This window comes from Podarcis raffonei, chromosome 3 (assembly GCF_027172205.1).
Source record: "Podarcis raffonei isolate rPodRaf1 chromosome 3, rPodRaf1.pri, whole genome shotgun sequence".
Classification (NCBI taxonomy): domain Eukaryota; kingdom Metazoa; phylum Chordata; class Lepidosauria; order Squamata; family Lacertidae; genus Podarcis; species Podarcis raffonei.
The window spans coordinates 99,752,248-99,770,738 of NC_070604.1; the positions used below are offsets into that span (position 1 = coordinate 99,752,248).

Here is an 18,491-nt window from a genome sequence, read left to right on the forward strand (position 1 = left end):
TGGAAGCCGCCACCAATGCTTCTTGCTTATCCAGCAGCAGTGGCACCTGCCGTGGTGCAACCTCTTGGATTCTGTCGCCCAAGGCAGCTGCCTCAGTATGTCTCATGGGCGGGCCGGTTCTGCTTACAGGATTGTACTCAAGACCGGCTGGACGGAGGAGACCACACTTTAGGGCTGCTGAAGGATCCCTCTGTGGTTATGACTGTCATTAACAAAGACAGTGGCTCTACTGTTAATTGGTCAATTAAGAACACAGGTCAATAGTCTTAATATTAATTAACCTGTTCCACAAATTTTGAATTCTGATTATTCAGCAGTACCCCTCAGGATTTTGAATAGCAATCATCGTGAAAATTGTACTTGAAAGTGTGTGTGTGGGGGGGAGATGTGTTCACTAAACTATAATCTCTCAGTTTCTCTTTTAATGGAATGTGATTTTCTGTTAGGAGTTATGCTCTTATCCCACCTTGCAACTGAGAAATAAACTGCATTTTTTATTATTATTTTGTGACTGAATGATCTATGTAACTTAGGAGCAAAATGTCCTTTGTGCCTTAAAAAGATATGAATGAGTTTACAGGCAATATTTTTTTTAATGCCATTAGAGCCAACTTTACGCTGAAATTAGGAGGCTGAGCCTCCTACAACAATATTTCATTTGGTGAGCTTATTGCTCTTGGCTTATTGAATACGCTGTGTTCTGTTGCATAATAACGTTACTATAAATCAGGTTTACTCAGTTCCTAAGAGGAAAGCGTGATCTCAGTTCCAAATGATATTCATCGTGCTAGAAGGATATCTTTTGAGAACCAGTCTGGCGTAGTGGATAGGATCTTGGAGTTAGGCCAAGCAAATCTGTGTTCAGTTCCCTGCCTAGTCATAAATTTGTAGAACGGAAAGGAGATCTCATCCAGCCTCCTGCTCCAAGTTAGAAATCCAGAGCAAGAGTATTTACATCAGGTGGCTGCCCAGTCTCTTCTTGAAGATCTCCTGTGAGATCTCCACCCACCCAGGAAATTCGCTGGGTGACCTTGGACCAGTTAGACTTTCTTACCCTAACCTACCTTTATGTTGATAAATGGAGGCACATATGACCCCATGTGACCCATGGCAGGCCCCCAAAAAGCCCCCAAAAGGTCAATCTTCAGGCCTGGGGGCTGGCCCCTTAAGATTCACTCCAGACAAAGGTGTAGAGCTTTGATAACTTCAGGGATAGCTGTTGAGATGTTAGACTACAATAACTTTAACAATCCTGGCTGGGGCCCATTGGACTTGTAGTCCAGCAATATCTGGAGGGCACCATGTTGACTACCCTTGATCAAAGCCCTGCTTTACAAAACCAAAACATATCTCTATTGTTAGAATGTAAACATATGCAGAAGTATTTCTACACTAATACTGGAAAAGTGCAAATGCTATCTTTGTTGACTAAACATTGTTTCTCCCTTGCTGTGCTGAAGTTTTTGCTGGAAATGATGTGGCGAAGCACATTAGGACCTGCCTCTTTTAAGTAGGAAACATTGTGTACAAAGGGAAGTGGGGTATTCGATTTAAAGCATTTAAATAAAATACTTTAAAAAAATCTGATCCTTTTAGGATTCCAGTTTGGTATGGAATAATTTCCACCTCAATACAAATAGCTATAATAAAGCAGATAAAATCAATAAGCCAACTAAAGTTATGATTGTAGTGTGACCATGCATGCATTTGTTATGCAAACCCAGCTATTTTAATTTGTTTACTGCCACCAGGGATTGGGGTGGTTTCATTTGTTTACTCTGCACAGGCGGATGGCATGGATTGCGTGTCCTCAGATTTCCAGAGTAAGTTATTATGCACAAAGTCATCATCCCCGAGGAATTTTTCTTCCTTTCAAAAAAAACATGTTACCCCTGTGGAAATGTGTGTGTGTTCCATTCTGTAGAAGAAAGGTGTTAAATGGCCCATTTGCTCTAGAAGGAGAAAACCCTGCTGGTTTAATTTTATCTAATTGCAATCTTAAAGCATACAGACATAATTGTTCTTGTAATGCTTCTCTGAAATGGCTTTGGTTTATTACTTTACCCACAAGGACATCTATTACACAGAAGTGCCAAAGGTGATAGTCCCAACTCAATGGGATAGACTCATAATGTGGCATAAAAATATTTAAACCTTGCCCCCACCCCCATACAAGAGAGTTGGATTTTATTTGATGTATTATTTCCGTTTAGCAACCGCTTACTTTCTGAAGATCTCAAAGGGGTTCACAGTCTGTCTATCATCTATCTATCTATCTATCTATCTATCTATCATCTATCATCTATCTATCTATCTATATGTATATATCTATCTGTCTGTCTAGCATCTCTACACAATAAGTACAATAAAGACTAGAATGATTTCTGTAAAACAACAACACTCAAATACTTAAACAATATCCATGTTCATATGAATAATCAGAGATGAGTACAAGACAGTATAATGCAAAATTACAACCAACATAACACACATTAGTCATGTAGCCACTCATCCAATCTCACTCACCATCCATTGCACAGAACCACAACAGTCATTTACTACTTTGAATATTATCTCCGTCAACCAACCACTCATACTCAACAATGTAACAACCTACAGTACATACAAAGGATGACTGCCAATCATACACATGTGACATCGTCTCCCCATCTTCAAAGCACTAAAGAGCTCATGCCCCACACCTACTGGACCATGCTAGGATATCTTACCTGAGGGGGAGGGGGCAGTTCTATACCAGAGCAAACATTGTCTGCACAGACATTTCAGTTTGCCAAATGGAATGATTCCCCCTCTCCTCTCCCTGTGTGCTGTTCTAGGGGCTTTGCAGCTGCCCAGAGCCAATTTCAGAGGCACATGGGGGCAAGAGGGGGCAAGAGGGGGCAGAGCTTCGTTGTGCTTGCTGCTGGTGATTAAGTTGTATCCCACACATAAGGTTGTATCCCCCTAAGTTATACTCAGAGTAGACCTATTGAAATAAATAAGTTAGTCATGGCCATTATTTTCATTGAGTCTGTCCTGATTAGGGAGATACAACCCAAATACAGACAGCCCCCTGTTTACTTGGAGGTTACGAGGCACCGCCAGCAAAATCATGTCTAATTGAAACCCATTGAAAGAGTCTGCAGTCACCCCACTCTGCCCATTTAGTGACATTTCAGTGATGCCTTTATGACGTTTCCATGTCCCTTCTGGGTTCAGCGTGATGTGCATATACACAGTTGCACACATATTGAACGCATGTAAATGGGGAACTGCCTATATAGCAAACTCCTACCTTGCAATTTGCTTATTGCTCTATTAGCACAATGTGCTCTATTATATGACATGAGGAAAATATTTTTGAGTCGTAAGTGTTTGTGTTGGACCCACTGGTCATTTGGCATCTACCCAATGGACAAGGTATCTACTAAATGAATACAGACTCTTTAGCTTGTTATTATATCTTTATAGAATATGGCCACATGACAACAGGGCTGTTCTTTCAGATTCTGAGGAGAAAATATTTCTGTTTATCAGATTTTTTAAAAAGATTTCTTAGGCCATACAATATTTTTTCATGTGAACTTGGAAGAGTAATTGTGGTTAGTTTTCAAATAAATGAAAGAAGTAAATTATTCACACACTTTTAGGGGACAGTGCTCTTCTTCTGTTGGTATAGATCAAGCAGCACCATTGAATTCAGGTTAAATCATATATGAAGAAACTGTGTGGGAGATCAAAAGCTCAGGGTGGCTTTTATCAACTCTGCCAGTTACACTGTTTAGCCACCGAGTAAAGAAAAAGGAGTAAAGAGAGACTGACAGCTTTTAAGTTGTTAGCCATTTTTGAAGGATTAACAGCAGGCTGACACTCAACATTCTTTTTATGCTATTAACTGTCTTACTTTGCACAAATTACTCTAATTAATTAATTGGCAAATTAAATATCAGTGCCTTAGCACAGTTAGAATTTTTACAAAGTTTAATAAAGGTACATTTTCTTGACTGAACAGCACAGGAGAAATTACTTTTATTAGGAATCTTACATGGGATGGATCTTTATAGATTATTGGAAGCAATCCACATTTTAAATTGAACGGGTTAATCACTGTTACCAGAGTTGTTTAACTAAATATTTTGCAAGCTTGAGAATTCTGAATCCAGTGCTAAGACTGGATAAATGGATTTATGCTAATCCACTGGGTAGTTTTAAGCACAGAACTCTGTGGAGCAATTCAGCTGATTGACTGCTGGCCTTTGAAAAACACTGCATTCTGCTTGTCTAGAGTACGCATAACTCTGAATACATAGTAGCTGTGACCATATATAACACCAAACTGCCTGGCACCAACATTTGTGGATTTTCAGCGCCAGCTAAAGTATGCTTCTCTTTAATGATATGGGTTCTTGATGTATTAGGCTCAAGGTCGACCCTACCGTTAGACATAATGAGGCAGCTGCCAGAGATGGCAGGTGAAGGGGCAGCTCCGCCTTCCCTCAGCAGCGCCTACAGGTAGCCTGTTGCCTTCAGGTGCAGTCAAGGTCCCTCTCTGTTGCCAGTTCACTTGGTTCTATATATAGAATGAGAGTGTACCATCTTGTCCTTTGCCTCAGGCAGCAAAATGTCTTGGGCCCACCCTGACTAGGCCACTGATGTTTGCAGTGAGAGGTGCAGTTGTTGAACTGGTTTATATTGTTTTAATGTTCTTAATGGACTTCTTGTAGGGTTCATTTGATTTTTATATTTGATACATCCCACTTTGGAGTGACTTGAAGGGTGGGGTAAAAACCAATTTAAACAATTCATGGCTTGGCATTATGTGAATTAGCTGCAGGAAGCCTTGAAATCATACACTCTATCCTCTTTTCTTGCCACATGGCTGGAAAGAGGATTTTGGTGTATTTTCCCTGAATCTCAGCTTATTGCTGTATCCGAATGGAATCTCAGCTTTTTCCTGTCTCCAAATTGGGGATCAGGGCTTGCACACTTACTGTGGTCAAACAAGCCAGGTTCAGAAACCATGGTTTGAAATTGGCTTGTTTTGACACTGAGAAGGATTAGTTGATTCCCACTTCAGCTTCAACAACGAGCTGAGATGCAGAGAAACTGAAAATAAATGCTGTTGGGGTTCTGCTTTACATGAGAGGAGGGAGAACATAGGTCTTTTGCTTGCTGTGGCCCATTGACTCAGTGCTAAGGCATGGTTTAATGTTACGTCTCAACACTGCCAGTTGCCTATGTAGCATCCAGCATCCACCTCTCCAGACTGCATGTCATATTATAGATACAGCATACAAAAAGAATACAAGCCCAGGAAGATAAATTGTCTCAAATGTCTATCTTGAAGAATGCTGTCTGCTTCCTTTCCTCAGCATGATAGCTTTCTTCCTTATGTATTTTGAAGCACTATGAGTTTGCACTGAATTTGTTTGTTTTATCAGCCTTATTTTTTTTCTTGCTATTGTATTTTTGATAGGATTATAGGGACTGTAATGTTTGCACATTTTAAAGATGATGATGATGATGATTGTGAGCCGCTTTGAACCCAACATTGTTGTTGGAAAAGTGGAATACAAATATCAAATAAAAAAATCAACTCTACCAAGTGTACTACAACTTGCATGCTTACACAGAACCAGCACCAGCTGGTGGGTTGATTTAAATGAGAGAGTGACCAATGGGAAATGTTTCCTTGTGTCCTTGGCTTCTCATTTAAATCTGGCCTGACAGCGCCAACTGGGGAAGAAGGTTGTTGGCAGCAAGTCACCGTGCACAGGGATATTTGGATCTTGTCCCTGGACTCCAACCAGAGGGCCCTGTTAAAAGTGTGTGTTCAGAACGTGAAATGAAATGAGAAATGCACTTTCAGTAAAAAAGAAAGAAAGAAAGAAAGAAAGAAAGAAAGAAAGAAAGAAAGAAAGAAAGAAAGAAACCTCTTGTGGAAATGTTCTGCTCTTACTGTTTGAGTCTTGGCGCTGAGGCAGTCCTTTGATCATGGATATTATTGCTGTTGTCTTTTCCTAGGCAAAGGAGATGTTTTTGGGGATGTCTTCTGGAAAGAAACCACCCTTGCCCAGTCTTGTGCTAACGTAAGGGCTCTGACATACTGTGACCTTCACGTGATCAAGAGAGATGCCTTACAGAAGGTGCTGGAGTTCTACACGGCCTTCTCACACTCTTTCTCCAGGAACCTCATCTTGACCTACAACCTGAGGAAAAGGGTAAGGAGTTATTGTGTGCTTAAGAGAAGTTTATAAGGATGGTCTCGGGTTGGCTCTTTTCCTTTTCGATTGATTCTGTCAGGATTTTTTTTTTAAAAAAATGGAAAATGTTGGTGTATAAGAATCCTCACTCGTAAACTCACCTACAGGCATATTTGTGCTACAATGGGGTGTAACTTGTGCAACAATCTGCTCCTCTGTTTCCTCACTTTGCATGCTCCCTGCATCCCTCCCCTCCCCCAATTCCAGAATTTGCACTGGGGATTCCTTTTTTTTTAAAAAAACAGAATAAAACTTATTTAGAGTTCAACAATAACAAGGGGGGGGGGACCACAATAGTTGTAACATCAAATCATTACAATTAACCAATTTTAACATTTTATAAATACTAATAAAGAAATTATACACTGGGGATTCCATGGATTTTGTTGGATTCAGCCCATATACAGTGGTACCTTGGTTTAAGAACAGCTTAGTTTACGAACAACTTGGATTAAGAACGCTGCAAACCCGGAAGTAGGTGTTTTGGTTTGTGAACTTTTCCTTGGAAGCAGAACATGTTGAGTGTGTTCCATTTGTAAACTGAGTCTCCCGCTGCTATGGGAAAGCACGCCTTGGTTTAAGAATGCTTTGGTTTAAGATTTCTGGAACGAATTAAGTTTGTAAACCAAGGTACCACTGTATTGACTCACACCAGTTTACCAGCGGATTTTCTGCATCCCAGCAAACTAATATAAAATTACCGTGGAGTCAATTACAATGAAGCATGATATAAAAAATGTGTCAAATTGGTGGGTAAGGTGGGGATGTAAAAAATCCAATGTTTGTTGATATGCCAGTGTTCCTAGGAGACCCTGAGAACTGTAGCACTGCTCAAATAAATTCTCAACACCCTTTCTATGCTACAATTCCCAGGATTGAGAATCCTTAGCCTTGCACAAATAACCATAGATTCCAGAGTTTCCTAGCAAGAGGGAATGACCGTTAAAATCTGTAATGGAGATAGTTTCTGCTTCTTCACAACTTCGGTATCCAGCAAATGTGCCTCAAACCTTCTTCCTTATACCTCTTTTTTTTGTATATGCTCAGAAATTTGTGAAGACGGGGTGGGGTGGACTGTGCATATATTTAGTGCATTCTTCCCTCACCCACAAACATTCGCTCAGCACTAAGAAGAGTCCGCTATTGCAAAAAGAGAAATGCAAACAGCAACATCAGCACTTTGAAGGATAGAATTAAAGAATTGCCATAAGAGGTTTTGTGGGAAGCATATTCTAAAATAAAGAAGTCTCCAAACTGAAGTTTGTGTTAGTGTATAAGAGTAAAGAAAATCATATAGTAGAAATATGATTGTGAATGTAACATGGAGAAATCCTGAGGTATGCCATGAAATGAGGCCTCAGACAAAAGGGAGGCTACTCAAGAGGTGAAGATTGAGGCCTGTTCTCTTCTCTGCGTTTGGCTCCTCTGAGTTATTCTCGACAACCCTTGAAAGTGGCAAGTAGCTCTCACTTCATCCAGCCAGTCAGATTTATTAACAGGAAACCATTGCTGATCACATAAATAGCACCAGGATGTTTTAACATAGGTGATTCCCAGTCTACAAGGCCCCATGTTGCACTGTGAAATCTTGTCTGAACTGTGAGGGCAAATGTTAAAACCTTATATGTAGTGTAATTATCCCAACCCATCAAGAAATAACAGATTTTCTACCTATTTTTTTTTTAAAAAAAGGAATCTTCCTGGTAGAATTAGACAGGGAGCAATGCAGTACATAATGAGCAGCATTTTCCACACCTCCTGGACTGCAGGTGCATAAATGATGGCTTAAAGGTATTCTGGCACATCCGCTGTGCTGTGTTGTGGAATGGTTGCGTGGGCAGTTAGTATGTGTATTTATTTACTTGAAGATAGATATAATTGAGCTCCCAGGTCTGTGGCAGAAAATTGGCACAAGGCAATTGGTGTACAATGTTTGCCATGGTTTGCACGATATGGTTGCATTCTGCTAATGCTTTGAAATAATCTCTCAGACGGAAGAATCAAATACACTTTCTGGTTGTGGGGTTTTGTTTTAGCTCTGCATCATTTCTGGTGAGCCGGTATGGGCTGCTTTCTGTGGTAATATATTTTAACAGTGTTGGAACTGTTGCTTCAGATACAAGGAAGATAGGAGAAAGCCATGAAATCTGATTAAAAGCCAGAAAAAGGCTTTACAAGGGTATAGCTTTGCAACTATAATTGGCACCGTGCAATGAGCGTAACCTATTTTGTCGAGACATTCCTTTATTATAGCTTCAAATACAGCATGGAATTCTTTGGCCTAATTAATTAACCTGTTCGTTAGTATGTTTTGACGGAGACGTGTGAGAATCACCACAGTGTTACGTGCCATTTTTTATACCTGCCAGTGGAAAGACTACTTATTTGTTTTCAAAATCATGTTGGCAGCAAACAGAGTTAATCATTTCATTATGCCCTGTTGAATTGAAGTACGCACTCAATTAGGTGCAAGCAGAATAAATTAGAGTAGGAAAACTTCAATACAAAGTGGATATTTCCTTCAGATTAAGGCTCAAGATCCCTTTAAGAAGGACCACTGGACAGTTAAGTCCAGTCAAAGCCAACTATGGGGTGTGGTGCTCATCTCGCTTTCCAGGCTGAGGGAGCCAGCGTTTTGTCCACAGACAGCTTTCCAGGTCATGTGGCCAGCATGACTAACCACTTCTTGTGCAACGGGACACCGTGACGAGTGCCAGAGCGCACGGAAATGCCGTTTACCTTCCCGCCACAGCAGTACCTGTTTATCTACTTGCACTGGTGTGCTTTCGAACTGCTAGGTTGGCAGAAGCTGTGACAAAGCAATGGGAGCTCACCCCTTCATGCGGATTTGAACTACCAGCCTTCTGATCAGCAAGCCCAAGAGGCTCAGTGGTTTAGACCACAGCACCACTTGCTCTCAATGAAGAGATGCATGGTGCAGCAACCCCATATATCACCTTCTCCAGTGATGTGCAGTTGAAAGGCTGACTGATGTCACATCAGCATGAAAAGCAGCACATTTTTTTTACGGGCACACCTCTGCAGCTGCCGCCCCAACTGGAGGCACGCCCTGCCCCCCCACCTCACCTGAGAAGCACACTAAGCAGGAGCTGGGAGAGGACGGATCCTTGCATCCCTTGGCCATGCAGCATCACCCGCCGGTGGGGGAAGCAGGCAGACAGTGAGAGTGGTGGCAGTGGCAGTGCCCAAGGTGGAGGAAGCAAGCACACATGTCCCTCTGCAGCTCTGTCCAGCGGCAGCAGTGCTGCATGGAGGCACCAGTTGGGGGAGCAATGCTTGCCTTAGGAGGCATAATGCTTTCCTTGCCCTGGGCTTTGGCAACCCACGCTATGCCACTGTTTGTAAGCAATTTCCCCTAATGAAATGCATCTTTGCATATTTCCTTCACAAACATGTATATTGTCATGCAACTTTATTCTTTTTATACACATTACTTGGCTGGAGAACTGTACTGCAAAATTTTGAAAGGTGGCTGCGTTTTGGCTCACTTATTATTTTGGGTATTGTGAGCTAGTTAACTTTGTTTTCAAATACACACTGAGACAACTTTCTCATTCCATCCCAGCTTAAGGTAAAGGTAAAGTAACCCCTGACCATTAGGTCTAGTCGTGGCCGACTGGGGTTGCGGTACTCATCTCGCTTTATTGGCCGAGGGAGCTGGTGTACAGCTTCTGAGTCATGTGGTCAGCATGACTACACAGAAACGCCATTTACTTTCCCACCGGGGCAGTACCTATTTATCTACTTGCACTTTGATGAGCTTTCGAACTGCTAGGTTGGCAGGAGCAGGGACCGAGCAATGGGAGCTCACCCTGTCACGGGGATTCAAACTGCTGACCTTCTGATCAGCAAGTCCTAGGCTCTGTGATTTAACCCACAGTGCCACCCGCATCCCCCATCCCAACTTAAGAAACTGCTATCCAAGGCTACTACTCTTTTTAAACCAGAGCTTTCTTTATGCTAGGCTTAGAAGGGTTATCTGCGGATTGATTTGGAAAGACATATTCAGGCAAAGGAACTTCATTCTTTCCCTTTCATGTTATTCTATGAAACATTTATTATAGAAAGCACATTCCATCATAGCAATTTCCATCTGATTATTGAGATAATGGTATTTTAATTGGATTGCAGTCAGTGATAAAACTGATGCTGATTGATGGTGAGAATGGTTAAACTTGATTAGTATTAAGTAAGTGAACTGCATTCTTTTTCTTTTATTTGCAAGAAGCTGATTGCAAATTAGAATTGGCTACCCTGAGTTACCCAGCACACTTATTTTGCAGGCTGCAGAAGATGTAAACATTGTGTTAAGAATATGGATAAGGTATACCAGATGGGAAATGTTGAAGAAAAAATACGATCTGTTTTGAGCAAAGTGCTTCATTCATTACCCATAGGTTGCATTCCTGTTTGTGCTACAAATACCGTATTTTTCGTCCCATAGGACGCTCCGTCCCATAGGACGCACCTAATTTTTTTGGGGGGAAATAAAGGAAATTTTTTCCCCTTTATTTCCCCTCCAAAAGCAGGTCGGGGAAACCGAACCAGGTCGAGGAACAGCGGGATGGCGGCGCTGCGCCTCCCTGCTGTCCCCTGAGCTTGTGGGGCTGGCCGATGTCTGCCCGGCACGAGGGGTGCTCTGCTTCAGGGTGCCCTGCCCGCCGGGCGGCAGGCTGCTATCCGCAGCGGGAGGAGCCCTGCGGGGAACTCCTGCAGGGCTCCCCACGCTGCGGATGTCTGTCTGGCGCGCAGGGCGCTCTGCTTCAGGGTGTCCTGCACGCCGGGCGGCAGGCTGCTATCCGCAGTGGGGGGAGCCCTGCGGGGAACTCCTGCAGGGCTCCCCCCGCTGCGGATGTCTGTCCGGCACGAGGGGCACTCTGCTTCAGGGCGTAGCTCGCGCCGGGCGGCAGGCTGCTATCCGCAGTGTGGGGAGCCCTGCAGGGAATTCCTGCAGGGCTCCCCATGCTGCGGATGTCTGCCCGGCGCGAGGGGCGCTCTGCTTTCAGGGCGCCCGGCGCTCCTGGAAGCAGGCTGCTATCCGCAGCCTAGACAGCCCTGCGGGAACTCCTACAGGGCTGCCTAGGCTGCGGATGTCTTCCTGAAGCCTGGAGAGCGAGAGGGGTCAGTGCGCACCGACCCCTCTCACTCTCCAAGCTTCAGCGAAAGCCTGCATTCGCCCCATAGGACGCACCCAGATTTCCCCTTCATTTTTGGAGGGGAAAAAGTGCGTCCTATAGGGCGAAAAATACGGTATTTCGGTTTCTCATGCTTTGAATCTTTAAGGATGTTGTGTGACTGTGAGGGAGGAAGAGCTAGAATCTAGGTTTTAGGTGAGTATAATTCTATCAGTGTAACTTGCATGGGAATCATACACAGCAAGACATTGAAGAATGGAACAGTTAACAATCGTGTCCTTGTGAATCAGGTCATCTGTCTGATTGCTTAACTTTTTTTTAAAAAAAGAACTGCATGCCCATTTATCCTTTTGATAAAGGAAGGCATGTTGAGTGCATAGTTAGACTATGGAACTCACTCCCACATGGGGCAGTGATTGCCATCAACTTAGATGGCTTTAAAAGAGGATTAGGCCAAACCATGGAGGAGAGGGGTATTGATGGCTGTTAGCTGCAATGGCAATGTTCTATCTTCACTGTCAGAGGCATTATGTCTCTGATCACTAGTTTATGGGAACCACAGGTGGGTAGGTGCTGTTGTGTTAATGTCCTGTTTGCAGGCTTCCCACAGTCATCAGGATGCTGTCTTAGATGGGTGATTGGCCTGATTTAGCAAGCTCATCGTATGTTCCTTTTATAACTGAGATACATTCCACAGTGACTTGTAGCAGGACCTTCTCAGTGATGGCATCCCAGTTATGAAACTCCCTTCCACTGGAGATACGTTTGCCCAACCCTTCACTGGCATCTTTTAAAGCTCTGTGAAAGACCTTTTTTGTCTGGACTTTGGGGACAGAAGAGGTGGCTAACCGGCTTCTATTTACTGTGACCTCTGCATTGTTTCTGTTTTGTAATTGAATTGTAAATTGTATAATTTTGCAGTATTATGTTATATTTTACTGTATTCTTTGTATACTGCCCTGAAAACATAGGTTGGAGGATGGTCTAAGAATGCAAAAGAATAACCATAAAAGTCATTCCCTGTTATAATTGTATCCCTTCATGCAAGTTGCAAATTTTCTCTGGGGATCTGAATTGCAGAGGAAAGCTTCTGATAGCACAATTACTAGACAATAGACACTTTTAGCAGAGAAACCTTCCTCACTGAAAACCCGAAGAACCAGGTTTATTGTAGACCGGAACAAACTTTTACCACTCATTTGATGGTACACCCCCCCCACTCTGTTATTATACATGAGAACCTTTTCCAACTTTAAGTTTTTCTATCCATCGTACAATCTGAAGTTGCCACAGGTACAGTCAATATTGTAACTGAATTAATTTCCAGGATGCTAGGTTGAATGAAAAATTGTTGGCTTCAAAATAACTGTCCTACCAAGGGGATGTGAGAGCACACTGAACACATTTAGGATGGTTAGACATTTTTACCTACATCAATCCATCAGCTCTACCGGGGATTCCAGGTTATACTTCTTTCCACTGAGAGATCTCTTTGAAGAATATAAAGATTCCTATGGAAGAAGTAGTTTCCCATCATCCTTAGTAATGACGATTGGCTTAGTAGCTTCCCCCCTTTCTTCCCTCTGGTTTGAAATTCCACGCCTTTTAGCCTCTTTAATACTCATCAGTGGAGTGCCCCTAATTGGTACATTGGCAGAATGCTTCCTGTCTTTTCTGTTTCAGCAAATATTTGCTTTAGTTTATGTGTACACTACTTCTTCTTGATTGCTCTTAGTTTACTTTCACTCACTCGGGGATGGGCGTGTTTGCTTTCCCTTGCACAGATGCATGCAGTAGTTTGCATGATGGGATATAGATGATTGCTCATGCCCTACCAGAGAGAGCCGGCTGGCTGGCAGTACCCTCAATTCAGGTCTCTCTAGTGCTCTCCATGCCTTGAATATTTCATGATGCCATTTAGCCATTAGGTCTTTTAGATGGTGTGAGAGATGATTAAACAACTGGCTGCGAATACTACAGAAAGACCTTTTTCGCAGGTGGAATGTTCTAGCATTTCATTATGCTTGCTCTGCTCAGGAAGTCTAGACAGGCAGGCAAGCACATGTTTCCTTTAGGACTGTGGATTTGTCTTCTGAAATACGAGATGCAATCAGCACAATTATTTTATAAAGCTATATGTGAAATGATTACCTCGTGAAATAACTTGAACAATGTAAAATAATGGCTTTGGATTTCTGTGGCTCTACTCATTACGTTTTAGGTGCGCACTTAAACTTGTGCCTATTAGTAGCATAATATCTGAACGCTGAAAGAAGTGTAATCTTTGGCAGAAGGCAAACCCTTCAGAAATAAATTGCAATTTTCATTTAGTAGTTAGGTTCTCTTCTTAGTATAAGAAATGTTGGTTTTCAAAGATGCAAGGGCAATCCTTTAATTGCAACATCACATGACATTTGTGGCCCAGTTTGCATGTAAGGCTATATGTCAAACTATGGCTTTGTGCAAATGAGTGGGTTCCCAAAGTGAAGGTCACAGCTGTTGCATGCTTTCCACAATTGTGCTGCTCCTGCAGTACTACCCAGGATTAATCCTTGGTTTATCTTAAGAGTTATGTCCAAATCCACACTTATGGTCTGCCTCCCCTCAGACTATGAATGCATAAACCAAGACTAAACCTTGGTTACACCATGTGTTTTGTATAGAGCAGTGTTTCCCAAACTTGGGTCTCCAACTATTTTTTGGACTACAGCTCCCATCATCCCTAGCTAGCAGTGGCCAGGGATGATGGAAATTGTAGTCCAAAAACAGCTGCTGGAGACCTGAGTTTGGGAAACACTGCTCTAGAGTGAGAAAAACCAATAGCCTGGGTTTAGATTCAACGCTAAGCCCAAACCATACCTTAGCTTGGGTTGGCCACAACCTCCACTCTGGAAACCTGCATGTTTTCTCATTCATGCTAAGTCTTGGTTTGGCTTTGTGTTATGTGTGAATCTGGTATAAAGGTAAAGGTAAAGGGACCCCTGACCATTAGGTCCAGTCGTGGCCGACTCTGGGGTTGCGGCGCTCATCTCGCTTTATTGGCCGAGGGAACCGGCGTACAGCTTCCGGGTCATGTGGCCAGCATGACTAAGCCGCTTCTGGCGAACCAGAGCAATGCACGGAAACGCCGTTTACCTTCCCACCGGAGCGGTACCTATTTATCTACTTGCACTTTGATGTGCTTTCGAACGGGAGCTCACCCTGTCGCAGGGATTCAAACCGCCGACCTTCTGATCGGCAAGTCCTAGGCTCAGTGGTTTAACCCACAGCACCACCTGCGTCCCTTGAATCTGGTATATAATTGTACAAATTTGATGTCACACTTTTGAGCATCTCTCTGCTTGACTGATGCCCAGCTGTTTCCTGTTTTGCCTTTTGGGTGTTTTTTCCCCATAGAAGTAAAAGATCAAGAAAAGCTTGTAGCAGGTCAATTCTGATGCAATGACATAAACTGCATTCTTTGCACTTACCATATAAAAGTACATTTGCTTTTAAGATTAATGTATCCTTGCCTTCAGAAAATCTTAAAGGGAGTAGTTCTGCCAAAAAAAGAGAGTCTGCCCATTGTTCCTGTCTGTCTGTGATAGGGACACTAATAGTTTATATTGCAGGTAGCATTATTCAGTACTCTTTGCAAATTACTGCAAGATTTTGAGCAAAGCAGAATTAATATCTGACCATTTGCTCAAAGAGCTTGTGCAGCTCAAAGAATGCATGATTCAGAAACAGATGTTAGATCGATACGAGATGAGAATCTACACCCTATCTTTGTCAAGGTGTTCTTTTCTTTTCTTGCTTTGCAGAAATGTTATATTTCCACATCCCCAATTCAGGCTGCCGTCGTAAGGGAAATGCGACACCATTTTTGTATGCACAATTCATTAAGTACTGCTCAGGGCTTTACTGCCACTCAAGACGAGCATTGGGATATTGTTTATGCTGACCTGTTTTCTAAATTAAATAAGATAAATTCACTTGTCACATTCCATCACACACTGGTTCAAATGGCTGGAGCAGAGGAAGGAAATGGTGACAGTGCTGCCAATCCTTACAGATTAATCTGGAGTTGGTCTTGTGGTTACATAATTCAACCATTTTTCTGAAGCTAAGTGGAGGTCGGTTCGGCCAGAGTTTAGATGAGAGACTGGGAACCCTACATACACTGCCTTGAGTTGCATCCTGGAAGTCTCCTATGCCCTTTCACTGATTTGAAAAGCAGTTTAAGGATGTTGCATATTGGAAATCAGTGCCTGAAATAAAAATAGCTTAAAATGTAATGAATGACCTTTAGGAACAAGAAGAAGTGGAGAGTCCCAGGCCTGGAACAGATGAGACACTGGAAATGAAATCAAGCCTCTCATATTTTCTTTTAGTAGCTTTGAGGGAAGGGGTGGTTAGAGTGGCAAAGGTAGAAGGGGTAACTTTAGCCTCGGCCCAGTATATCTGAAGGAGCGTCTCCACCCCCATCGTTCTGCGCAGACACTGAGGTCCAGCGCTGAGGGCCTTCTGGTGGTCCCCTCACTGCGAGAAGTATATATCAATTACTTTTGCATTTAGACTGCCTCAGACCATCCTGCTACTTGTGCAATATCCACATAGTTTAAGGAACCAGGGCCTTCTCAGCAGTAGTGCCCACCCTGCGGAACACCCTCCCACCAGATGTCAAGGAAATAAACAACTACAGTCATACCTCCAGTTGCGAACATGATCTGTGTGGGAGGCATGTTCGTAACCTGCAGTGTTCGTAGCCTGAAGCGCCATGTCTGCGCACGTGCGTGGAGCGATTCAGTGCTTCTGCACATGCACGTGACGTCATTTTGCATTTCTGCGCATGTGCGAGAGCCAAAACCCGGAAGTAACCCGTTCCGGTACTTCCAGGTTTGGCACAGTCCGCAACCCGAAAACGTGCAACCTGCAGTGTTCATAACCCGAGGTATGACTTCATCTGACTTTTAGAAGACACCTGAAGGCAGCCCTGTTTAGGGAAGTTTTAATATTTGATCTTTTACAGTGGTACCTTGTTTTGAGTCCTGGATCTGTTCTAGAACCCTAGAAGCTCCACAGAAGGGACACTTGACAAAGCGCTGCTCTGCGCGCGCACGCAGAGCAGTTTGTGATTCTGTGCATGCGCGATTTGGCGCTTCTGTGCATGCGTGAGTGGCAAACCTGGAAGTAACCCATTCCGGTACTTCTGTGTTTGCCACAGACGTTTGCCGAAATGGACGGTTGACAGGGTGGACGTTCGCTGAGGTATTACTGTATTGTGTTTTTAATATTTTGTTGGAAGCCACCCAGAGTGGCTGGGGAGGCCCAGCCAGATGGGCGGGGTATAAGTAATAAATAATAATAACAACAATAATAAAAAATTATCTCCCTCCACCATTTTCCCAATCTACAATTCCCCCCTCCAATATGCCATTTGTATAGCAGCTTGGGGAGGTGGTGGGAACTAGTCGCACCTCAGCTACTTTTAAAATAAATTCTGATCACAGATTTCCAGCATGTTTTCTGGTTCCCTTCCCTACACTGCGTAAGTTATTGAGTGCGGTTATGCTGGCTTTCCTACTAGAAACCGTTGTACAGTACAGCTGTATGATCCCTAATTTGTCCATGATTTCCACTGTCTGCTTTGATTTTATGTCATTTCAGCAGCAACCCATATGTGGCATTTTTTTGCCAGTGAAAAATAAGATTGCTTCAAACAATTTATTAGTCTGCAGAGTTTCAGTGTCTTCTGCCCTTGTATGAAATGTAAAGAGCTTCATTTTATGTTGGTCTAATGGAATCTATGTAAGGATCTGTAGACATGGTCGAAAATTATTTGGGATAAAGTTTTGGCATTATCATCTCCAGTCAATATAGAAAGCTTTTCTGGTGTTCTTTGACACATGCATTCAGTGCAGCAATTCTCTTCTGACAATCGGGACATGATTTAGAAATGACCCTTCCATCTCCATGCCTACTTCTAGTCTAGTCTTGCTGCACTGAAGGGTAGATTGAAATGCTGATGAATTGTGTCCAAATTTGCATTTCATAAAGACAGAGCTACATTTCTCGCTTTCAATGCCAGCCATACACCTTCTCACGGTGTTTTCAGGTGCCTTTCTTCTTTTCTAAAGTTGGTAGATAACATAACGGTAAATTAGATGAATTGCTAACGTTCTGGCATTCCTTGATCTTGCGGCATTCGCTCTGAAAATATCTACAGGACTTTTAAAGCATTCTTCTCCACTTAAGTACGGTAATCACTGAAGGTTACTCTATCTGGATGAGTGTGTCGAATATACTATGGGTAAGCAGTTATATTGTATGACAAATCATGCAGTTCCTAGGAGACTTAGGAAGTGTAATATGGAAATTCATGGGAGCACCAAATGCAACATGATATGACCATCAAATTGAAATCTGGGCAGCTAAAATAATGTCGCAGGACTTTAAAGGAAATAGCAGCAAAACCAATTGCCTTTGTCCCACCTGCAATAAAATACTTCTCTCCTGTATTGGTCTCTCTAGTTTTAGCTAATTTGTCCTTATCCAGCCCTCGATGTTATAGAGAAACTGGGTGTCATCCACATATTGGTAACTTCTAATCTCTAATTCTCCAGTGACCACTCCCAACAGCTTCATATAGGTGCTAAACTGCATGGGGCGGGGGGCAGAGACCTTAACATTGTGTTGCGTGGACACAGATAACACCTAATTTACAATATATCACAACAGACTCTTACAGAACACAGAAGAGCAAATATTTTTTAGCTCTGTCAAAGCTTTTATGAATATAGTGAACAATATGAATGCCTAATATTGTACTCATTAAACCTCCACCTTCAAATTTAAACGTTTCCTTTCCTTTCAAAACATATCTTTGTTAAAAGTATGCCAATCCAGAACCATATAAAAAGCTAGACTTTGGGCAATTTATTTGCATTAAAAAAGACAAAATAGAACATCAAAAGACAAATGAACAGAATAAGTTAATAACAGCACAAAATGAAGATAAGAGAGAAAGTCAGAGACAGAAATGTTTCCCTGTTTAATTTCTCTGCAGCACTTCCCCCATCCTAAGGTCCCA

General features: G+C 42.6%; 1 protein-coding gene across 2 annotated transcripts in view; it reads left to right on the plus strand.

Moving 5' to 3' along the window:
- The window catches only part of KCNH1 (potassium voltage-gated channel subfamily H member 1), a 228,598-nt gene that overhangs the window by 125,219 nt on the left and 84,888 nt on the right, over window positions 1-18,491 (plus strand). For both annotated transcript variants that reach the window (XM_053383261.1, XM_053383262.1), the window contains exon 10: window positions 6,025-6,221. In XM_053383261.1, coding sequence (XP_053239236.1) covers window positions 6,025-6,221 — 197 coding nt within the window. The remainder of the gene's footprint in view (window positions 1-6,024; window positions 6,222-18,491) is intronic.